The sequence below is a fragment of the Diaporthe citri genome, assembly GCF_014595645.1.
Source record: "Diaporthe citri strain NFHF-8-4 chromosome Unknown scaffold_3, whole genome shotgun sequence".
NCBI classification, from domain to species: Eukaryota; Fungi; Ascomycota; class Sordariomycetes; order Diaporthales; family Diaporthaceae; genus Diaporthe; species Diaporthe citri.
In genome coordinates, this window is record NW_025064848.1 from 5827887 (window position 1) to 5851298 (window position 23412).

At 50.6% G+C, this 23412-nt stretch overlaps 7 protein-coding genes across 7 annotated transcripts; 3 read left to right on the top strand and 4 right to left on the bottom strand.

The window, feature by feature from the left end:
- Positions 1 to 721: 721 nt before the first annotated feature.
- INS49_009127 (uncharacterized protein) lies at positions 722 to 1468 on the bottom strand (the record flags this gene model as incomplete). Its single annotated transcript, XM_043169864.1, has 1 exon — positions 722 to 1468. One exon carries the CDS (start codon positions 1466 to 1468, stop codon positions 722 to 724), a length of 747 nt encoding a protein of 248 aa, XP_043027544.1.
- A 1290-nt stretch (positions 1469 to 2758) lies between these two features.
- On the top strand, positions 2759 to 3924 carry INS49_009128 (uncharacterized protein; the record flags this gene model as incomplete). The annotated part of the gene is made up of 3 exons (XM_043169865.1): positions 2759 to 2957; positions 3033 to 3450; positions 3531 to 3924. 3 exons carry the CDS (start codon positions 2759 to 2761, stop codon positions 3922 to 3924), a joined length of 1011 nt encoding a protein of 336 aa, XP_043027545.1.
- A 569-nt stretch (positions 3925 to 4493) lies between these two features.
- Positions 4494 to 6107, bottom strand: INS49_009129 (uncharacterized protein; the record flags this gene model as incomplete). The annotated part of the gene is made up of 2 exons (XM_043169866.1): positions 4494 to 5964; positions 6076 to 6107. The coding sequence occupies 2 exons, from the start codon at positions 6105 to 6107 to the stop codon at positions 4494 to 4496; spliced, it is 1503 nt and encodes a 500-aa protein (XP_043027546.1).
- Positions 6108 to 6256: 149 nt separating this feature from the next.
- On the top strand, positions 6257 to 7364 carry INS49_009130 (uncharacterized protein; the record flags this gene model as incomplete). Its single annotated transcript, XM_043169867.1, has 4 exons — positions 6257 to 6458; positions 6533 to 6585; positions 6785 to 7230; positions 7328 to 7364. The coding sequence occupies 4 exons, from the start codon at positions 6257 to 6259 to the stop codon at positions 7362 to 7364; spliced, it is 738 nt and encodes a 245-aa protein (XP_043027547.1).
- A 912-nt stretch (positions 7365 to 8276) lies between these two features.
- On the bottom strand, positions 8277 to 10066 carry INS49_009131 (uncharacterized protein; the record flags this gene model as incomplete). Its single annotated transcript, XM_043169868.1, has 2 exons — positions 8277 to 9431; positions 9674 to 10066. 2 exons carry the CDS (start codon positions 10064 to 10066, stop codon positions 8277 to 8279), a joined length of 1548 nt encoding a protein of 515 aa, XP_043027548.1.
- A 2644-nt stretch (positions 10067 to 12710) lies between these two features.
- INS49_009132 (uncharacterized protein) lies at positions 12711 to 13414 on the bottom strand (the record flags this gene model as incomplete). The annotated part of the gene is made up of 2 exons (XM_043169869.1): positions 12711 to 12730; positions 12778 to 13414. 2 exons carry the CDS (start codon positions 13412 to 13414, stop codon positions 12711 to 12713), a joined length of 657 nt encoding a protein of 218 aa, XP_043027549.1.
- A 3429-nt stretch (positions 13415 to 16843) lies between these two features.
- On the top strand, positions 16844 to 18245 carry INS49_009133 (uncharacterized protein; the record flags this gene model as incomplete). Its single annotated transcript, XM_043169870.1, has 2 exons — positions 16844 to 18059; positions 18121 to 18245. The coding sequence occupies 2 exons, from the start codon at positions 16844 to 16846 to the stop codon at positions 18243 to 18245; spliced, it is 1341 nt and encodes a 446-aa protein (XP_043027550.1).
- Positions 18246 to 23412: the final 5167 nt, after the last annotated feature.

A 23412-nucleotide genomic window follows, 5' to 3' on the forward strand; every position in this document is an offset into this window, starting at 1 on the left:
TAACATTAGTGATCTTATGGGATACTGCTTGCTTCAGCAATCCTTCGCGTGCGAGTACGCTGGCAGAGACCCGGGGTCCATGTTGACTATTCGTTTGTTTTTCTGTTGGGGGGGGGGGAGGGTGACACCTTCGAACGGAAGGTTCAGTGTGACACAATTTACCAAGATCTTTGTCACGCCACCTTCTGATTTCTGTCGGGAAATCAGCCAGTGATTGGGAGGCTCTCTATAGGGCCCACGAAGTCGAATCCTAGGATATTGAGATCAATAGTATACTTAGGTACCTCGGTGGAAAGCAATGTAGACAAGTTTCAGCATTGCTAAACTCAGGTCCCTAGGATGGGGAGCTAGGCGCCATCTAAAGTTCTTCCAGGAAACGACGTGTGATTTCGGTACCCAGACTGTGGACACAACTCTGACGTATGCAATTCAGTGTACTGAGAATGACTTGCTCATATACTGGCTCGAGTCGCCTTGATTTGAAGGGCATCTCTTGTTCAAATCATCATAACCGTCCATGCCGGCCAAGGATTTGAGCAATATGGGCGGTGGTTGTCCCCATGTACGGTCCCTCGAATGAGACTGCATGGCCGCGCTTCCTTCTAAGTAGAGCCCAACCAAGGGTAACATATCCCAGTGCTCTGATGAGCAATGTGAGGCCTTGTCTGTTGTTCCTGTTTATTTTTTGGGCTTGTGAATTCCATGAGTGTAGTCGGCCCATCTAGCAAAATGATATGATGTTGCCAAATTCCAGATCCGAGTCCCCTTCTGCATCGAAGATGACTTCAACTCCATTGTCCCCCAATACGGTCTTTGCGTCATTCAATGCGGTGATACGGGGTACAATATCATCATTTGCTACCGACCTCGGATCCACGTCGTACCCAAAGGGCCAGAACCCTTGACCACGCAACTGTTTCAGCTGCTGAAACCTGCCCTTCTCTTTTCTGTCCGAGGCCAGCCTTTTGACATGTGCTTCCACCTCGAACCCATAGGCTGCAGCATTGGAGCCCATGCCGAACAGTGCAACCTCCTCGATCGACTCGGGCAACAAAGTGGTGAACAGCATGTCTGGGCTGGGCGGGGAATCCGTGTTGTTCCCCGACCGCCAGTCCCAGACGCAAATCAGGTCAATATACAAGACCTTGAGGGCAACGAACTGTTCCAGGGACGGGATCCTCAGACCGCGAGGACCAGCCCAACGGCGGAGGTCCATACCTAGGACCTCGAGGCTGCTGTGGGCTGGCTCGAGGGCCTCGATAACCTCGCACGCCTTGGCCCCGCCGGCGCAGACGCATTTCCGAAGACGTCTGCAGTGCTGGAGGGGATTGCGAAGCTCGGACTCGACGAAGTGACAGTTGATGAGGTTCACCTCCAGCAAGTTCTCGACCGGCAAGGCCAGATATGGACCAGAGCTGCCGAAGAACAAAACCCTTTCCAGCTTTCTTGCACGACATAGTAGCGGCATAACGCGACTCAGCGAGTAGCGGGGAGAAGCAGAAGACAGCTGCCGAAATTTGGTGGGGTCGGCGGTGCTGCAAGGCCTCAAGTGCATGTTTCTAACTGCAAACTTCATTAATTGCTCATGCCTTAAAGATGACAGGGGTAAGAAAAGGCCTCAGTTTCACGGACCTGGGACAGCACGAAGGCAAAGTTATATGAGACGTTACTTACGCGATTGTGTCCAAGGCCAGCCGCCGTGCGGCTCTGGCATACGAGCTATTATATAAGTATCAAACCAGGCGAGATTAAGTAAGTCCATCATAGGAAATTAGGCCAACAGAAGTACGACGAGATCGAATCCTACATTCCCACCGTACCTATTTGTATAGACCTCATAGTATTTGAATTCCATACCTAGCTCGACCGCCTTATTAATCAGAACCAACGCCATAGGATAATCAGGGTCGTCAGTCGCCGTCATTCACGGCTCTAGAAACATATCGCAGACTCCCTAGATCTTTACGTGCCAGACCAGAGAGACCAGGTGAAGATTTATACAGATCGTCCCTACGAGTTTAGCCACACTAAAAAGATACCACTCGTCGGTAAAGACATAGGATTCAAAATTACAGTAGAGCCTAGGACAGACCAGGTCACGAAACAAGGTACAAGAACGACAGATACTGGCCATAGTAGGATAGTCCTAGGTACTCCAAAAGCTTCGGTATACGTCAAATTCACCAACGAAGAAGATAAGCCGCCATATTTCAGCTAGAAGACTCGGGCATTTTATTATTATCGAGCTACGCTCACCGGGCTACAAGCTATTAGTAGAATCCATAATAGCGTTCATTTCACGGGTTCGACATTGTTCTTAGATCCGAGGAGTATTCATCTGAAGATAAGACCGTCTAATACCATGGGTAGCCACTGTGGTGGGAGACGAAGTTGGATATTGCGGATGTGAAGGCGTACTAGAGTGAGTTCAAGGGCCGACTGAACCAAGGTATAACTGCAGTCACTGCCGCGGTTGGGTTCGGGATGGAGGGGAGCCTCAGTTGACCAATCAGGGTTTGCGGGCGGACGGGCGGACCTCCCCGGATCCCTGCCAGGTACGTAACTGCGCGTACTGTCGATCTCCCAGAATTTTTGGGCCGTTGAGCTCCCGGCGCGGATTACCAATTCATTGACGGCGACTCTTCAACTTCAACCTCTGCAGCTCTGATCTGCCACCACTTTGTCGCGCGCTACTTCTCACCCTCCTCCTCTTAGCGCCACCTATCCTCTCGTCCCTGATCTCACCACGACCTCTACAATGTTCCGCGCAGCAGTACGGTCGACGCCTCGGGCGTTGCGACAGCCCTCCACGATCGCCTCCGCCGGCCGAAGATTCGCAAGCACAGCCCCCGCAGACAAGAAGTACACATGGAAGGGCACGGCGGCAAGATGGGGCCTGGCAGTAGGCGCCCTGTACTGGTACAACACAAGCCCCATGTTCGCAGACGAGCTGCCTTGTATGTGACACCTCTTCCTCCCTCCTCATGCGCCCTGTCGCATCCGGGCCTCGCGGTCACTGACGCCCGTCGCAGCTCGGCTATCCAATGAACCACCCCAATTCGCCGAGTCAGACCTCCAGACCGTGGACGCGATCGTCGAGGAGAAGCGAAAACAACTAGACGCGAAGCTGAAGGCCAGGGAAGCGAAAGCCACCAAGCAGGCCGAGGCAGCGAACAGCGCGACACCACAGCAGACACCACCACCACCCACCGACAAGACCGCCGCCGCCGCCGGCTCGCCCGAGGAGGCCGAGAAGACTCCGGAGCAGCTCGAGGAGGAGGCCGGCCAGCAGGGCGCCTTCAACCCGGAGACGGGCGAGATCAACTTCGACTGCCCCTGCCTGGGCGGCATGGCCCACGGGCCCTGCGGGGAGGAGTTCAAGGCCGCCTTCAGCTGCTTCGTGTACTCGGACCAGGAGCCCAAGGGCATAGAATGCGTTGACAAGTTCCAGTACGTCACGGGCATTTGACTCCGGTCGCAGCAACAGTACGACCTGGGCCAGGCAAGGAGCTAATTGTAAAATCCAATAGGCACATGCAGGACTGCTTCCGCAAGTACCCGGACGTCTACGGCGCCGAGATAGCAGACGAGGAGGCCGCCGAGCACGAGGCCGAGCAGCTCGCCCTCGACACGCCCACCCCGCCCGCGGACGCCCCGCCAAAGACGGAACGGAACATGGCGGCGACCCCGGCCGACACCGCCGAGAAGCCCACCGCCCCCGCGGCTGCGACCAGGACGGAGCCGTCGCACCATGAGGCGCCCGGCGACAGCAAGTCGCCTGTCTCTGCCCCTTCGTCATCGTCTGTTGCTAAGACCGACAAGAAGAGTGACGCGGACGCTGCGGCGGGACCCATCAGTGAGGTGCGCGGCGTGCCGGAGAAGGCTTTCGACGCGACGGGGGCCAACAACACGCAGTCAAAGTAGAGAAGTTCATACATCCTTCAATGGCTGCCAGGGTGGAATGGGCTGTGTAATATGTTGCATTTTCTGGACGCACTGGGGGGATCTAGACGTACCAGACTTGCCGGTACCCGTGTATATCCCGGCATATCTGGGCTGTGTATACTATCAAACTGAGACAGCGGTCGACTATCGGATCTTCTCATCTCAGTCGAAATATGTGTCTCCATTTCTCACGCTCTTGCGCTCGTCGAGGTTTACTGACAGCCCCGATCATCTTCCGCTCAACTCCGTGCACAAACGTGTTTTCCGGGTAAAGACTTCCATCAGACCGATAAGTGGCAATATTGCAGATGTATCAAAATATTTTGCAACTAGATTCTTAGACTTTATACATTATGTACCAGGTCGGTACTCTTCCGATGCCGTATGAACAAGACACGTGCTTGGTATGCTTCCTCTATGCGCCATGTGCGGATTCTCAAGACCAGGAGAGGCCCGGCCTCTTCCAACCCGAGTCCCTGGTGCGAGCCGGCTGCTCCCACGGTATCAGGCCAGGCCGAGAAGTCATGGTCGACCCGCTGATCATCCTACTATCGCGATATCTCGCACCTGATCCCTTGGCTCTCGGTCAGCTCCTGGAGGGCTTCCTTTTTATCCTCGTCGTCCCAGCACTCGTACGACACCCAACTGTTCTCCCACATGTCCAGCACGAAATCCTCGAGCCGCGGGGTGGCGGTCTTGCAGGGACCGGCGAAGAAGGCCGTGAGCAGCGACCCGACATGCTCGGGCTCCCAGGTGTTAAACGCATCATAGTTCCAGAGGTCGTCGTTGATGGTCAGGCGCTTCAGCCTCGAGGGCAAGACATCGGCAAGCGGGGCCGCGGTCTGCGGCGTGACCTGGCCCAACAGCAACGCCAGGGGGACGTTGATATCTTCCAGGGCGGTCATGGAGCCGAGAGGCCCGAGGCTGCCCCGTAGCACCGCCGCCAGGTTCCTAGGGTCGAGGCCCTCGTCGGCGAAGATGTCGAACCTGATCGAGAGGTGCGTGAGGGTGTCGCGGACGTGTTCCAAACCCTGCCGCAGGGCAACTAGGTCCAGCGGCGAGCTCGACGATGGTAGGCTGCAAACGTAGACCAGCGACTGAAGGTTGGGCGTGTGTCTCAGCAGGAACTCCACGGCGCCTGGACGGGCCCTGGTGTCGTTGAGATGTAGCGTGGTGAGGCTGGCAGCGAGCGGAGGGCGTGCGAGGGGCCAGACGGGGCCGCGGTGGCTGGCAGAAGTGGGATCCCACGGCTCTCTTTCCGGGTCATTTAGGGCATCCGCGAAACAGAGGGTGGTGACACTGGGAAGGTAGAAGCAGAGGAGGAAGGTCTCTGTTGGGAGGTCATGATCAGGGATGTTGAGACTCGACACGGTGAGGCGGGTCAGCTTTTGGAATCTCGACAGGCGGGTTGCTCCCTTTGGCAATGATACTGCACTCTTGATCATGTCAGGAAACCAGAAGTTGCTGGGCGGGAGGAAATGGACGTCGACGGTGAGGCTCTCAAGGTGAGTACAGAGGGCCAGTATGAGTGTGATGGTAGCTCCCAGATTAGGTTCCTCGGCCACGGAAATGTACCACTCTTCGTAGTCTAGTTCTGGTAGATAGAGCTCCTCGATCACATCTCTGACCAATGCAGTCTCCTCGGGATTCGATAATGGTGGCGGGGTGCCCTTGCGGGACAGGCGCCATGCATAGTCATGGCAGGCGCCGTACTTGACCCTGGGGATGTTCACCGTCTTGATATACCTGGCATAGGAAGGGTATTTCAGGATGAAAAGGAGGAGGGAGGTGAAATTGGGCGGTTCGTCTGGTCTTGCCGACCTGTCCCATGCTATGGTAATATGGCGGAAAAGAAGCGGATGGGCGGCAGAGTAGAGGCTCTTGCATGACCTGCAAAGGCTGAGGATATCGCCAGTGCCGAGGTCAGAGCAGATCAGTCCTAAGAGCTCAACTGGAACTTGCATCAAGGACGCCATGATGGTGATGGCGTAGCACCGCACAGCACACCAGAACCTGCTACTGTAGTGGATGCCGAGTTAGAGACATGATCGTGCCGGGGATCCCCTGCCGGAGGGTGGATCGGTGGAGGCACTTCTTCATCCAGAAGTCTCCAGCAAGCGGGAGGCCTACATAGAGTCGAGAACGAACATACGCGAGCCCATTTTCGAAAATCGCTAGTGGAGGCCTTTCCCGGAGCTCCAGCCGCATACGTCATACCTAGGTAGACTGACAGGGGGGCACACCCCAAGCTCTATCGTCACTGGGAAGAGTCACTAGCACATCATGAACCCGGTTTCTCCCTCAACATCACATGTCCCAGGGTCTTCTCTCTGCAGAAGCACACACACACACACATCATCCCACCTTGTCCCTCTGCATCTCCTCCCTCACAGCCAACAACAATCGCAAGCCATTCGACAGCTTTCAGCCACTCCGCCGCGTTCCTGAAGATCACCCCATCTTGAAACACCACTTTTACCACCCAGTGTTGTTGTCGTCACAAGCAATCAAGAGTACGGCCACGATCCCTTCATGGCCTTTCCCCGGTCTCCTGCTCGAGAGTTAAGCCACTGACCAAGGTCAACAGTGTCTTCCTATGCCGATGTCGCCGCCTCTGGCCCCAAGCAGTCTCCTGAGGAGGTATGTTGCATCTCCTTGGCAAATCTTCTCCCCTCCTTCCCATCTCCCCTCACCACCAAAACATCTCTGCCGAGATACTGGGCAACAGCGGCCAAGCTCAACCAGTCGCAATGTCCCTACGTCCCTACCACAGACCTACCAGTACTCTATATAGCTCTCGCACATGCCAGCATGAGAACCTTAAACTAACCACCCACAGGCCGCCGCCCCCCAGCCCCCGCAGATCATCCCCAACGAGTCCGTGACCACCTCGACGAGCAGCCTCGTGGACGTCGACTCGCAGTCCGTGCGCACCGTCCCCTCCGACTTCATGGAGCAGTCGGTCCAGACCGACACGCAGCAGGCGCGCATCGGGCGCGAGCGCGAGGAGCAGTCCGCCCGCGACAAGGCCCGCCAGAAGAAGGAGGCCGCCAAGAAGAGGGCCGCCCGCGCCGATAACTGGCTGCTGTCGCGCATCTCTGCCCTCTCCGACGGCCAGGCGAACGGCCTTGCTGCTGCGAACGTCGCTGTCGTCGTTGGCCTGAGCGCTGCGCTGGGGTACAAGGCCCTCGGCCTGCATGAGCGCGGGCAGCTTAGCTGGAAGACTGCTGGTATCGGGGCGGGCATTGTTGGCGTTGTTGGTGTTGTCGAGGGCGTGTTTGCCCGGTAGGTTTTCCCCTCCCCTGTTGTCTATGGTCCCCACACGTTTCGTGCTCTTCTGTCCGTCCCGACCTGTTAAGAATGGTATGCTGACCTGCTGCAGATACTTCACCAAGGCTCGCGGATCGAAGAGCTCGTAAAAAGGTCGAACTCCTGCGCTGTTCTCCTTTCCTTACACACAGGGTCGAATCATGTTGGGCACGCGTGACGATATGACGCAGACGGATGGACACGAGAGCTATTTGACCCTTGGAATTGACGCGAGGGGTTCTCGAGTCTTTTCCTCTTATTTCCTTGCTCTTTTTTTTAGTACGAAATGTGCTGCATTGCCCAGACACGGCTGGGGAAGACGCCATTTTCCATTCAAGACACTCCACACGATACCAGCAGCACCCAAGTCATAGGGTCGAATCACCACTTTTCTTGCGAGCTTTTTTGATGATGTTTGGCTGTCCATGAATTGTGTATTCTTGTCAGATACGTCCGTAGCAGGTGTTCAATGGAATGACCTTATCAGCCAGCAATATGATGACTAGCGCAGATGTGCCTCCCTGATGTTGATAGTAGGCAATGAGTGTAATCATTAAATGTATGTTCCATCGGCAGACTACTCTTTTTGATTCAGAAAACCACCGAAGCGCTAGATGCGTTGTCGGGATACAGATGGCCGACCATTTCTGAGTGGTTGGTGGTGATTGTGTACTTTGATCATCAGCCGTACGAAAAGGTAAAGGGGCAGCAGCAGCAGCAGTTGTGCCTCCACCAACGCGCCTTTGAAAACACCCAAGCCGTCCCTTGAGGACTTGATTCGAAAAGCAACACAACGCAAAAACATGGCAGGCCACATGTGAATGAGAACAGAAAACGCCCGCCGCCCGCCGCCCACCTGCCGTGCCGTTTTTCTCCTGTTGCGCAGAACCCGTCCCCCCCGAGAAAAGCAAAAAGAAACCCCCAAACCCAGCCAAGCTAAACTCCCGTTGAAAACAATTCCCAGAGCCCATAGATGTAAGTTGCTGCTGTTGTTTCAGTCGTTCGAAAGTGGGGAACAACCCTCAGCCGATCTGACTGCCGTTCCGCATCATGGGGTTCTGGTTCCCCATGGGGCCACCCATCTGCATCCCGGGCCCGCCCACGACAGCCATCATGCCCCCGCCGCCACCACCGGGCACGGGACCGCCACCGGGGCCCGGCACGTTGATGTCGCCCCTCGAGGAGCCCCCGTTGAGGTTGTGCAGCTCGCGCAGCCGCTTGACCCAGTGCCGGCGCAGGTCCTCGGGCATCATGCAGAACATCATGGCCTTGTTGTTGTCGCACAGCACCTTCTCGCCGATCTTGATCTGCAGGTCCATCTCCTCGTCGCCAAAGTCCCGGAAGAACACCTCCATCGCCTGCTGCGGCCAGTTGGGCGCCGCCGGCTGCGCGGGGACGAGCCGCTGCGCGCGGATCTGCTCGGCGATGACGATCATCGCGTCCTGGAAGTGCTGTGTGCGGTTCGTGGCGCCTGGGTTGTTACTGCCGCTGCTGCCGCCGCCCCCGACGCCGTTCGTCGTCGTCGCGGTGGTCGCATTGTGGAGATTTTGCTGGGCGAGCTGTTGGTTGTTGTTGTTATTACTGCTGCTACTGCTGGCGCCGTTATTATTAGTGTTGTTGACGTGGCCGTTGGTGGTCGGGGCAGCGCCGTTGCTGCCAAGCTGGAACGGGTTGTCCGAGTTGGACAGCTGTGCCGAGTGAGTCAGGTCGATATAATTGTTGTTGGCGGTGCGGCGGCGCTTCTCGCCAGTATTGGACGGACCGGCGCCGTTGTTGGATCCAAGATAGCGCTTACGCGTGTTTCCACTCTGGGCGGGCTCGACAGGCACCTCGTCCGGAGGGGTCAGCGCACTCGAAGAGGCGATCGAGGTGCGCGCCGGCAGTGTGGTTGAGGTCGGTCGTACGGTGCCGTTGGATGGCACTGTTGGCGGCTGGATCGGTGTTTGGATGGGCGTAGATTGAAACAAGGAGGTGTCCGCGCCCAGGAGATTCAGGACGTTGGTTCCGGGGGTGTCGTCAATCTCGTCTCCCTCGATCATCGAGTCTGTTCCCTTGCGCCGCGGCTTCGTAATTCGCTTCGGTGCTCCTCCGGACCCTACAACGTCTGGGAAGAGGATCTCCATGTACTCTTCATGCTCGAACGGACGGTTGCGCAATGATTTCGAAAGGGGCTCTCTCTGTAGTCGTGCAGATATCGTCAGCGCCTGTCTCGCAATGGACTAGATGTAATCCCCTCTCCCATCAGTAACCCCAAGCAAGCCCGTCTTCGACCCCGATGGAAAGAACGGGTTCAATGACGGGTAGCTGCAGCGAGCTTATGAAGGCCCCTCGGGCCCAATCTCGTTTGTATCCTTGCCGAGTCCACACCACCATGCTTTGTCGCATGCAGATAGGAGTAATATGAGGAGCGTCGACTCACCTCGATGTGCGCCCTCCAGGCCTCCTCGCTTGCAGTCACCGTCCTCGCATTAGGATTGTATAGGAAATCCGGGTCCTCCCTCAGGCCCCTCCACAGGCGGAACTTCTTGCGCGCATTGTCGCTCTTGTTGATGAGATGCCCTTTGTTCGGATAGGCAGCGTGTCGCTCGGCGAGGGCCTGCACGGCGCGGTCCCATGCCTCCTGCTTGAAGCTATGGTTGTCCTTGAGGCCCATCTTGACGCTCTCGCAAAGCGACCGGAAGAAGGTGGCCTCGTACGCCGGGGTCCAGCTGAAGCGTGGGCCCTTGCGGTGGGAGGGCGTGTGTTGGCGTCCATTGCTGGCGCCATTGGGCTGGATGGCTTCAGGGGAGCCATAGTCCTCGCCGTCGGACATTGTCGCTGAGGGCAGTGAGCCGTGTACTCGGGGATGCGGTCGAGGGATGGCTAGGTCAGCAAGCGGGCTGGTGCTGCCGCTTATGCTGCCGTTGCTGCCGACGCTGCCGCCAGTGTCGTTGCGGACACGCGGTCGGTAATCGAGAGCCGGGCAAGCTGGGCGAGTCGGGCAAGCAGGCTGTTGCGCCTAGCGGGGCCCGCGACTCGACTGGCCAAGAGCGGTGTCCTTGAGGCGACCGAAGGGAACTCGGCCGGGCCAGACCACCGCGAGGACGAGGGCGATGGTGGCAAATGATCAAAAGACCAAGGGGCAGGGGAAAAGAGACCCTGATCCGGAGAATAAAGCCAATACGTGACTTGATATCGGATCACGATGGGTCGGAGGGGTGTACCGTTTTGTGGCACCGGCAGTCGCTCCGTGTGAAGACGACGGCAGCTGGGGTTCTCGGGACGAGTGGTGGGTGGGTGATGGGGGTGACCGTTGGTTGAGGAGAGCTGATTTGGGCTGGGCGGGAGGGGGCCTTGGCCGGACGGAGCCCAACCCAATGACAATGATACGGCAAAGTGGAGCTGCCCGGCTGAAACGGAAGAGAGCTTGAGCCGAGCTCGCACGTGACCAGTCTGGAACCACCGTACCGTACCGTACCGTACCTCCCTCTCTGTGCCTTGCCTAGCCGTACCTGACCTTGACCAGGGAACTATCACCCAAGGAGAACAGGACCAGAAGAGATACTGCCTCGGCTGTTGCTGTCCCGGCTGATGGAGCTCGATGATTCTTCATCCGCATTTGCATTCTGCATCATGGGCGCGAGCGGTTCCGGCCTTAAAACCGCGCTCGACCCCTTGTACGATGGGAAGCCATCATCTCTGTCCTGCTGGCCATCTTTGACTCCCTCACAATGATGCCCGAACCAAGCCAGCCATCCATCTCAGTCGACAGGGCTCAGCACAAGTGTCCTTCGCTTGGTGTGCAAAGGGAGGCGAACGGAGGACAGCAATGCGGCCTTTCATCTGAGGTTTGCTGCTTGTCCGGCTCGAGCCAGACGAAGGGGTCGCCCTTCATGCGCCCTTTGGATGCCAAGGCAAACACTGGTTCGTCAAAGAAAGGTTGGCTCGCCTGCACTGAACAAGCCCATAGGATTTGAGATGAAAGGCTGCGGATGTTGATCGTATTGCAATGCACACAGTTCCGAGCTGCACGATCCCACCAGGCGGGCAGGCACTCTAGGCACCCTAACAACAACACCGCATTGAGGTGCCCACTTCCTTGACCCGGAATTGAAGCTTTTTTCATCTCCATCCAGTGGATTTTACTCCGCTTTATTCGGGGAAGAAACCATGGGTGCGCAGGTCTTTTCCCCATCGGTGGGCCAATGAGTCTTGTACGTAGTGAACAGTAGGCGTGAGGAGGGTAGCGAGTGTCAAAGTTGGCCCTTGTCGTCTCAGCTTGCGTGGCCCACAACACTGAAGGAGCGCGCATGCAGGCGCTCTCTTTGTTGCCTCAGGATATGAGCCTGGCCCGTCCTGCCATAGCCGAGAAAGAAAACATGGAAATGCATTAAGATCCGTGCCAGAACTGCCCTGTCTTTGTTGTTGGCTCAGATCAGCAACGGTGCTGTGGATTAGACACAAGGCGTAGACTTGTCCAGACTGTGTACTGGGATGGTAGGCCGCCTAGGTCGGGGAGAAAGGCGGTGGTTCGATTGTGTACCCCCTTTCTGGCTTCAACCTGGCAACTTGATGGTATTTTTGGCTGGCCATGGGAGAGTGATACGAACGAGCCCGTCTGATGAGGCTGATGGCTAATCTTTCTGGCCCACAAACTGTATCATCCATTGCCTGCAGGCAAGCGTCTTGGAGCTGGGATCGGGGCAGGGTGGGGAGTTTCAAGATCCCAAGACGAGGAAGGACCCACTGTCGGAGTACCAAGCTTTTGAATCGACTATGATATGGATCTGCCAGATAGCCAAAAACATCATGTGGGCCGGGGGAAGGGGGTTCGCTGACATCATACCATGTCCATTGCCAGAAAGAAGCCTTTCCTTCTGCAACCACTTTTGCATCCACTTAAAGCTTCGTCAACAACTCATTTGACCAGGAGGTTAGATGAAGAACCAAGCACTACTGTGGCATGCGTAATCTAAGACTTGCATGACGGTGAGAAGACCTGTCAAGGGCATGTACGTGGCCTTGTTACCCACAAGCACCAAATCACCGTACATTTCGGTCCTTAAGGGACAAGAAGACAAATCGAGAAATCAAATTTGAAATTTTTATTGCAGATAATTGGCCAGAGACTGCCATGTCTGCAACAGTAGGTACAGTGGCTTTTTTGATCCGTACTCAATTTAGTCCATATTTTTCTTTCTTTGATATTATTGCAGTGTGATTCGCAACACAGAGCAGACAATATCATCTAGGCCGTAAATCCTCGATCAATTAATTTCACAGGAACCCCTCACCTGAGAACAGATTGATTTAATTTATGATTAATTGTAATATGACCGTGTCAACTTTCCAGACTACATTTGGAACTATAGGCTCCTTTGGAAACAATCTCACTTGAGCCTTCCCAATGCGTGAAAAAGCACACCCGCCTCCATACTTAGCTGACTTACCTACTATGTAACTGGCTCCCACTCTTATCACAACGTGTCGTGTCCCCCTGGGAGACGTAAGCAGCCTTGCAAACGTCAAGAAGCAGCAACTCACCCGGTTCCATGGCCTGGCCACAGAGGAAGATGCTCCGCAGGGCCACAAGGTCGTAGTCAGTGACAAGTTCCTTCCGACCGAGTCCGGACCGGTTCAGCGCGTCGCCCATGAGCACCGCGTACCCTTCGTTGACGTTCCTAAGGTCGGCGCCGCCCCAGACGGATCCAGGCCAGCACTGGGTTGGCTGTGGCGTGGCGGGGGAAATGGCAATGTTCGTCGTGCTGGCGGTGACCGTGGTGACCTCTATCTGTGGTAGTAAATTGGTCGCAACTGCACTGCTAGTGCTGGTAGTTGTGGTGGGTGTGGGGAGCGAGTAGGTGGTTGTGCGTTGTGAGGTGTGGTGCACCGTCACGGTGGTCGTCGCGACGACGGGTTCCACCAGATTGTGACTATGTCGCAGGAGCTTACCATACAGAATAGCTAGTGTAACGGTTGAGACAAGTAAGCAGACTGCGAGAGCTCCGAGCACGATGTTGGTCAGACGCCTTCTCTCGAGTAGACGCTGCCGGTTTCGAAAGACGTCGTGCCCTATGGCCAGCGATGGTTCGCTGTTCTCGTCAACTTGTCCAGGCTGTGCAGGCCCGACTGGATCGGACGCCTCAACATCCTGGGTTTCCCGCGGCTGCTCCGTGGACATTCTTTCCCTTGCTGTCGCTACTGGATACTACTAGGTGTGCAGTTTGGACTTAGCAGATTGCTGTGTGTTTTACGGAGCTGTACTGGTGTCAATTTGGCTAAGATGAAGACGGCAATGCAAGTTAAATAGTTTCATTTACTGTTTTACATGCGCTCAATTGATTGAAGATCTAACAATTAAGCTGTTCTCTTTGTGATTGCACCTAGGAGACAAAGCACACTGGTAACAATGCAGTGCATGCATTGCTTATAGTTCGGAATTAGATGCCTTTGTACCTAGGTATTGTTCATCCCGAACGATCGGTCTTTCGATGGTGGTGATAGACCTGTTTGAGTGCCTGGGCGGTTGACCTGCCAGGGGGTGCCCACTCTAATTTCTGACCCGTGCCTCAATGCCCGTCAGCCTCTCTGGCCCGTCTCATCGACCTCGGCGAACGGTACGAGGTAGATGGAGCCCAATCTATCTGGCGGTGTCAAGTGTGAGCTCTGCAGTAAGGTTAGATCCTGCCCCTGTTCCCCAGGGTACCGAGGTACTGCAGGAGAGCAGGTAACTTTTGCTGCCCCAGCCTCTCATTCGAAGCTGGCGGCTCGATCCGCACCTTCCAAGGTTGTTGCCCACCTGTCTGGGGTGCTGTAGCGCCTTGGCACTGAACCGATCTCCATGACTCGCAGCTTCCCTCCTTCTCCTGCGACCTGCGATGCGCGCTGTGGATCACGCTGCCTCCTGGGGAAACAGCGAAAACGATCTTCACGTGGGTAAATCGTAGCTGCCAAGTGCTGACAGGAAAGAAGCTCTCGCCCAGGCCTTGCGGCGCTTGGCGACCAAGACAAGCATTCGCTTGCTGCTTTTCTGTCTTGGTCTCCATTTCCATTGCTGCGTGCTTCTCTTCAACCCAGAGCAAAACAAAACAACAGTACAGCATGCGTGGAGCTATTGCATCTCAATTCTGGAAGGTTGAGCCCTCTTCTGGCTCTCTTCAGCCCCATTGGGACAAGGTGCGACTGGCGACTGGCTATTGCGTATGACGACTGTGTTCGACCGGCTCGGCGTCTTTGTCGAACGAGTGGGTCAGCGTCGAAACAACCCCTCAGCGTCCGAAGATCCTGAAACCACCCCCAAACCATCCTCCACAGAACAAGCCATCCAACCGCAACCAAGCATCTATCTGCCTCTCGCTCGCACCGATTTCCAATCGCGCCTCCAACCCCAGTACATGTTTCGAGCCCGGACTCTGCAGCAACCTGCCCTCAGATCATCCGCCACCCACGATCGTCACCAGCCGGGTGCACGCGACCAGAATGGGTGCCAGCCTGCTTACCAAGGTGCCCAGGGCCTGCCACGCGAGTATTCTCTCTTGTCGTCGTCTCCAAGTCGTATTCTCGTCCTGCTAAGACCCACTTCTTTGCTGCTGCCTCCGTCGCTCATGGGCTCGCCTCTCCGCCGCCTCTGATGGTCACTATGAGGTTACAGCAGTCAACAGTCAATTAATGCACATTGCGATGCGATTCCGTGTTCGTGTCCTGAGAAAGGGCCAAGGCAGCTCCCGGAACACTGCTCCGTTTCTACTTCATCTGAATGTACCTCTAAGCCATCGCGACTGGCTCGGTGTGTGGCGTCCGGGTGTGAGTTACCATTTGCCTAGAACTCGGGAGGATCATTTGGCAGATCACTGGTGATCACCCATCCATGCGCCACGGCACCAGCAGACAAGCCTCGCCGCCCTAGGCAGATCGGCACATCCTGACCAGGGAATGGTACTACTACGCCCCTGAAACGGCCACTGAACGAGTCCTGAGCCGCTATTCCGCCAAGAGCCAAGAGCCAAGATCTTAAGGCAAGGCCCAACTCAGAATTGGCTACGAACGATCCGAAGAAATATGGCAAACGAAACTAATGGCCTCCACGACTGGGAATGTAGACTCCCGGTGGGCTGTGCAGCTGAAAAGTGGCAGGTTGACTGATGGTGCCAGCCTCATCTTCATCCAGTCTCTCGGTTTCCGACACCCAAGGAGTCGTACAACAATTTGTCAATCTCGTCCTCGACCCGTCAGTGCCGTGCTCGTCCCATCCAGAGCCCATGGATCAGGGAGACATACAGGTCTATTCGGGGAATCCAACCTGTCTGGGGCCGGTTATCTGGCTCCCGAGGACGGCCTCGTCCAACCGCCAATAATTCGCATGAAAGTTTGTCCAGTGCTGGCATCCTAGGTAGCCGCAGTCAACCGATCATTCTTCTGATGTCGACAAATCTTCCTACGCTGTCAACGTTTGAACTCGGTACGCGAAACGGGATCAGCCCCAAGCCGGGCCTCGAAAGTCTTGTTCTCATCAAGCAACCCCAAGCCCATCACTGGCGATATTGGGGGTGTTGCCAGGCTGCCTGATCAGATGTCATCATCTACCCGCGTAGAAGCCCGGTCGACAGGCCCCTCGCAGGCCCCTCGCAGGCCGGCCTTAGCACTGCCCTCTAGTCAGGCACCAAGCTCCTCTCTGCAAGGGCCGGCAAACACAGCCTGCCTGCTTTCGACAGGCTTTAGAAGACCTGTCGTTGATCTTTTGCGCCGGCCTCATTTCACATGACACAGGAGGCAGGACTGCAAGTCGTCGGCTCCAGTGCAGAGCCTGCCGTCCTTGCCGCTGGCCCTAGGCCGCTGAATCGTGCGTGACAAAGGTGCGGTACGAGCTACAGAAACCTTCTCAAACAAGCCACTGGCGGCCCGATTGGGGAAAGCCGCAGCTGGACGTTGACTTTGACGACCCAAATGTTGCAGAACAATGCGTGAGGCTCCAGTCAATCCCTGCAGATGCGGCTCCTGGATCGCCGCACCACCGTGATCCACACGCATGGGTTCCCCCGGAGCTTGCTGGGGTCTGCCTCACTGCTTCTCCACCGGCATGCCACAGACGCCGTCTTGGATCGGCCTCGAATTGCAACTGTGCGCGTTTGGTACGCTGCCACACGCAGGCTGAGCTTTCGCCAATGATGCTTGTCGATGCTTACCTGTGTGCCAAGGGGGGCCAGCGGGTACGTAACCTCCTGTTTCCAGGGTGTCTGTTCCTGACATGGCCTCACTGCCGTTTCCCGTAATCGCCAGAACAACCTGGACCATGCCACGGGTCTGAGCTCCTATTCTTTCAACCCTTCTTAAGGTTCGTCCTTCTCAGGACTACTGTGCCTTTCTCCTCCCTCGTCAGCAGAGCTCGACCGGTTTATCTACTCCGATATTCCTTCTTCTTTTCCCTCGCACCCTTCCTCACATCCTTTCTTTGCCAAGTCCGTTACACACTCTTTCTTCGAGGTATCGAGTAGGAGTAGGAAGTACTTGGGTTTGAGCTGTCTCATCCCCTCCTCCCCTGCGTTTATTTCTATCTATCCACCTGGTGTGGCTTTTTTTAATTTTATTCCTCTCCCTCACAACAGACGGCAAGATGCAGTCATTCATCAGAGCCTTTCTCTTCCTTGGCCTCCTCGCCGCCCTGGTCGCCGCCGCGCCGTCTCCCAAGATCCAGAAGCGTGGAGTGTTCAAGGTCGAGCGTGTAGCAAACCCCAACTTTAAGGGGCACAATGGACCAAAACAGTTGCTCAAGTCGCTGAGGAAATACCGCATGAACATCCCGCCAGCACTGATGGACTCGATCCGCAACCAAGGCTCGGCAACCACCGCTATCGAGGACAAGCTCACCAACAGCGCCGCCGTCAGCGCTGGCCCGGCCCCAGCCAAGCTTGCGCCCATGGTCAACGGTAATGCCGCCAACGCTACCTCCAACGCTGCGAACGGAACTGCTGGTGTGGGTCTTGTGACAGCCACCCCCGAACAGGGCGATGTCGAGTACCTGTCACCGGTCAACATAGGTGGACAGACGCTGAACCTTGACTTCGACTCGGGCTCGTCCGACCTGTGGCTCTTCAACACCCAGCTCCCCGCCGCTTCCACCACCGGTCACACCCTGTACGACCCAACAAAGTCCACGAGTTTGAAGATGGTCCAGGGTGCTTCCTTCTCCATCAGCTATGGTGACGGCTCTGGAGCGGCAGGCAACGTTGGAACTGACACCGTCAACATCGGTGGTGCCACCGTGACCGACCAGGCCATTGAGATGGCAACCGCTGTCTCCCAGTCCTTCACCGAGGATGCCAACAACAACGGTCTTGTCGGCCTGGCCTTCAGCAAGCTCAACACTGTCAAGCCCCAGCAGCAGAAGACCTTCTTCGACAATGTCATGCCCACGCTCGCGGAGCCGGTCTTCACCGCTGACCTTCGCAAGGCTGCCGTGGGTGCCTACGAGTTCGGCCGCGTCGATGCTACCAAGTTCAACGGTACCATGACCTGGGTCCCAGTCAACACCACCCAGGGCTTCTGGCAGTTCCCGTCCCAGATGTTCGCAGTCGGTACTGGTGCGCCAACAATGGGTCAGCCCGGCTTCCAGGCTATCGCCGACACCGGTACCACCCTGATCATCACCAACCCCACTGTTGTCCAGGGTTACTACTCCCAAGTTCAGGGTGCTGTCAACGATGCTCAAGTCGGAGGTGTGACCGTGCCATGCGACGCCCAGCTGCCGGATCTGATGATGTCAGTCGGTGACAACTTCATGGCTCGTGTCAAGGGATCTGACATCAACTTCGCCAAGGTCCAAGGTAACAGTAAGTAGTCTTCCTAAAGCATTTTTACACCTCCGGATAAAAGCTAACAAGGAATCAATAGCTTGCTTCGGTGGTGTCCAGGCCTCCCAAGGCAACCTCGGCATCTACGGTGACATTTTCTTCAAGTCCCAGTTCGTCGCCTTCAACGGCGGGAACAACTCCCTCGGCCTGGCTGAGCACCAGTAAACAGTGGAGGACAGGGAAGGTGCGGAATGTGTTGTCAGAAGATGAGCGCATCATTGTGGGGCTTGTTCATACTGAGCGTTGAGGTTATTTCTTAGTTTTTCGCTGCAATCATATCATACCATTTCATCCCTTGTATATAACTGGCCATACAGTTACAGGATGAGAAAGAAGGAGGCTCTACGACAGCGGCACGAGCGGTACTCGTTGCCTCATCAGCACAGTACGAGACCAGTCAATAGAACCAGAATCATCAATTACTCAGATCTCGAAAACCGAGTTCGGGAAACCCATACAACTGCTCAGTGAGGCGATGGGGCGAGTGTAGAGAGTCCTTGTTCGGCTTGCCACAGTGAGGCCTTAACATTTGACAGTGCGGTGGTCCAACTTGAAACATGTGCGCTAATGCTTCTAGAACCGGGGATCGTTGGTGCAGCGGAAACTCAAACATGATCGGTTGAAACGGCGAGCGGTCTGGGATTCGTCCCGACTCTGACGGCGGCTTTCTTTCGCCCGCCGCCGCCGCCTTCGTCGCCGCCTTCCGTCGCTATGGGCGTCGATCCATTACTTGTTCCTGTCGATGACGGATTGATCTCAAGGGTGAGTTTTGACCCGTGTCGTTAGTGTTGGGATTTCCGGGCTTGGGACGGATTTTTAGGGGTCACGCCGATGCGAATGTGGCTTTGCATTTGTCCTGACTTCTGGCGACGATTCTCCATAATGTTCAGTTAGGCACGGGCCGCCCAGTTTTCTTTTCTGTCTCTACTGCTTGTATCTCTTTCTACGTATCTATGCTTTTGAGAGTGTCAGGCGATCTTCAGAGGGGTCTACCTTAATTGGATATGCTGTAAACATCGTGTAAAGTCTACTAGTGTTATGCTTATTTCGGCTGCAAGGAGAGTAATTAGCTTTGCATGCGTGTTGAGGACAGGAACTGTCAAACCTTATGCTTCTGACAGCGTGCCCTGCTCGGTCCTGAAGTCAACGTGCGGCTTATGCCGCAGGGTTGTATGCATGCATTGTCAGGCCCATCCATCCCATCGAGCCCTGAGTGACGAGGTTGGTTGTTGCATGCCAGCTCGAGTGGTGCCCGGCGTGACACCAACCACGCGGAGATGTGTGAGTCGAAGCAGATGGTAATAGGTGAGATGTATTAGAAGCAAAGCATACTCATCTCGCATTGCTCCAAACTTCGCATCCCTCGCGTTTCTGGCCCTGTCTCCTTTTCTGTTTGTTGCGTCTCATTGGTTGAAGTCAAATCCCTTGGATGAAATTCATTCAACCTGGTCCAGTAGGTTTGTAATACGGCCCGTATGTGGAACACCTGTCAACTTTGGCAGACAGCCATATGATCCAGTTCTTGAGAAATGGTAAATATTTTCCGGCAGGACCTGGTCCTCTTATCCACGAGGCTGGAGCCGTATGTGGTGGGCTCGGGTTGCAACAGCTAAAGTTTGTCCCTCTTCAAAACGCTCACATGCTTCGGTTGACCTGGCACACCGTAATCTCGTGTGTGACACTTTCCTTGACATGAAGTCTTTACTGCTTTCTGATATGATCTATGCGCTGTCATCCGCAAATGGAAGCGCCAATACTTGCCCTCTAACTCTATCCATCATTGTGCGAAATACATCTAACTAATACCTTATCCGGAAGAATGGATATTAGCATGCCCTCTGACGGTGAGGTAGAACCAGCTTCAAGACCAACCCAGTCCCACTTGGATCAATTTCGGAAACCCTTGATTGTGTCACCAATGTACAAAACGATCTCACAATCATGGAATGATATCTATCTTTTCCTTGGCCACCGTCACACAAACTCTCAGGCCCTTGAAGCTTGTTTGGGATCTTGTATTCTTCTCCGAATGCTGTATCGATCTTCGAATCTACGCCAATGTTCCTGCAAGAATCAATGATTTCTGTGTCTCGAGATCCCAGATATCTCGGCAACATGAGCAATGGGATGATGCTACCTGTGTACGTCATGGGCGAGCACGTTACATTTGAATCAAATGGAACTTTGTCCGATCTACGACAATACATTACAAGTTTGTCTATGTCGCAATTTCGATGTTCCCGTGTCCGTCGTAGAACCATGTCGAAATATTGAAGTAGACACTTTTGGTACGTTGGATTGATGCCTTCTGTTATTGTTTCCGTCGCGGCTTTCCTTTTTATCGGTGTGGCGCGACACCCAGCATACAGCCTCTGAAATAATAGCGTTAAATACTTAGTCAATTAGGCTAGCTAACATCTATTCTACGGGAGGGAAGGCCCCTATTTATAGTTATTATCCTCCATACAATGGCAAACATATAGGGAAAAGGATATCCCGTATTAATAATAGCCTAGATATTTAAAATATTCCAACAGCCCCCCTTAAACTAATTCCCTTTTATTTATTTTATTTTATATATAAGGGATTTAGTTTATAAAAAAAGAATATTTAATTATATAATAAGAAAACCTTATAAAAGGGAAAAAAACTTACTTATTAAGTATTTTTATATATTTAGGCAAAAAACCTAAAAATTTATTATTACTTAAATTTAAACTTATAGCCATTAAGGTATTATATATTAAATTATAGTTTTATATATAATTTATTAATTATTTTATAATGGCTATAATATATTACGGCATTTTTATACATTAAAGTTTTATATTATTTTATTTATACTATATATATTATAAAAATATATTTTCTATATAAAATTAAACATATATAAACGCAATATAGGTATATTGTAATTATGTATATATATGGTATATATGGGCCGTGTAAGTAATGCTTATTTTTTAGGAAAAACCTTTATTATTTTAATTATTTCTTTTAAGGGAAAACCTTTAATATTTAAGGTAATATTATATATATATATAATTAAGTTTGCTTTATTTATTTATATATTTTATAAGTAAAGGAAAAAATCTTAATCCTAGTTATTAAAAAGTAAATACTTTAATTTATTTTATGCGCATTATAATATAAGTAGAAAATCTCTTTATTTTTTAGCTTAATATTTTTATATTAGTTTTTTATTAAACTATACTTTTCTTTAAACTCTTTATAATATAGTTTATTTATTAGTTTTATAAGTTAATTTGCTAAATTTTGCTTAAAATTTATATATTTTAATATTACTTTATTATTTTTATTACTTTTCTTATATAATAATATATAATATTTATATATTTAATTTTATTATAAAATAAGGTATTTTTAGCTAATTTCTTAGCCTTATTATTATATATATATATAATAAGGGGTTTAAGATTAAAGCTAATATTTAAGTAAATTATATAAATATTTAGCTTTTTTTATAGCTTTTTTTAAAGCTATATATTTTGCTTTTATAAAGGAAAGTGCTAGTGTTTTTTATAGTTAAGAATTTTAGCTTATAGGATTTATTTTATTATTATTATTATTATTAATATTATATAAGCTAAATATGTAATTAAAAATGCTCTTTTTAATAAATATATCGTTACCCTAATTTAAATTTATATAGCTTATTAATTATAAATTATTTTTAAAGTAATTATATATTTTAAATATATATAAGAATTTATATATATATCCTTATATTTTATTTAATTCTTTTATATACTTTAATCTTAAGTTTGCTATATATTTAGCTAACTTATTTATAATATAAGTTAAATCTAACCTTATTTTTAAGCTAACATATAATATAAACCCTATTTATTATTAATATAATTTTATAATATTTTTATTAGCTTAATTAATATATTTTTTTAATTTTCTATTAAGGGTATATAATATAAGTTAAGGAATTATTTCCTTTTTCTTAACCTTTTTTTTATATTAAATCTTTTTAATATTTTATCTATATATTTATTTTAGTTTATAATTATTTATTTATCTTCTTTATTTATATATATATTGCTTTTAAGGAAATTTATTAAATCTCCTTAAAAATTTAGTTTTATATTCTTATATAATTTATTAATTATTAAATTTATATTATTATTATTAAGTCTTATTATTAAGAATTGTACACCTAAAGCCATAGGGAATAGAATTGCTTAATAAAACCAATTTAAATAGGCTGGCGCAACCTTTTAATGCACTATTCCTAATAAATAGTAGCTATAACTAGTTATCTTGGCTAATAGCTTAGCTTATAGCTATTTATGCCAAGGTTGCAAGTTTAATCCCCGTTATGCCCAGGCCTTAAGCGTATTAGCATTGCCAATAGGAGAACATAAATAACAACCCATGGATAGGGTGCGGCAGCACTAAATTAGCGGTACCTAGGAGGCCCTATAATAGCTTATATGGACATAAGTTACTTTATCCGTAATGCCCCAATTATTAGGAATTGTGCACTTAAAGCCATAGGGAATAGAATTGCTTAATAAAACCAGTTTAAATAGGCTGGCGCAACCTTTTAATGCACTGTTCCTAATATATTATTAATCTTTAAATTCTTTAAAAGGAGCTTTAGCTTATTAATATATTGTTTTATAATTTTAAAATTATTAAAATTAATATTAAAAAATTCTTTATAAAGTAAATATTAGTTTATAAATTTAAAGAATTTATAATAAGATTTAAGTATATTTTATGCTTTTTAAGTATTATTTATATCTTTTATAAATATAATAAGATTTTATTTATATATAAGTTTAATATTAATAAGGGCTTTTTTATTTTAAGCTAAAGATAAGCCTTAAAAAAAATTCTTAAGATTATTTCTAATAATATTTTCTTTCTTAAGCTAAGCTTAAATTTTAATGCTTTAATATATATAGTTTTTTATTTTATTAAAAAGTAAAATATTATATTTATTAAGGGATGTTATTTTAAGGTAAATAAATAAAGTATTTATTAAGATAATTAAAATAATAAAGAAAAGAATATAATAAATTTTAAATAAATTTAATAAGTTAAAAAATAAAAATATAAGTATTAAAATAATATAATTATAAAAAGAAAAAGAAAAGCTTTTAAATAATATATTTTTAAAATATTATAAATTAAAAATAGCTAAAATATAATTAAGTATTTTTAAGGAAGTTTAAGGATTATTATAATTTTATTAAAATTTATATTTTTAATATTAATTTAATATAGTTTTTAAAATTTAAAGAAATGCTTTTATTATTAAAAACGAGCCACTTAAACAATGGAAAATAGGTTTTAT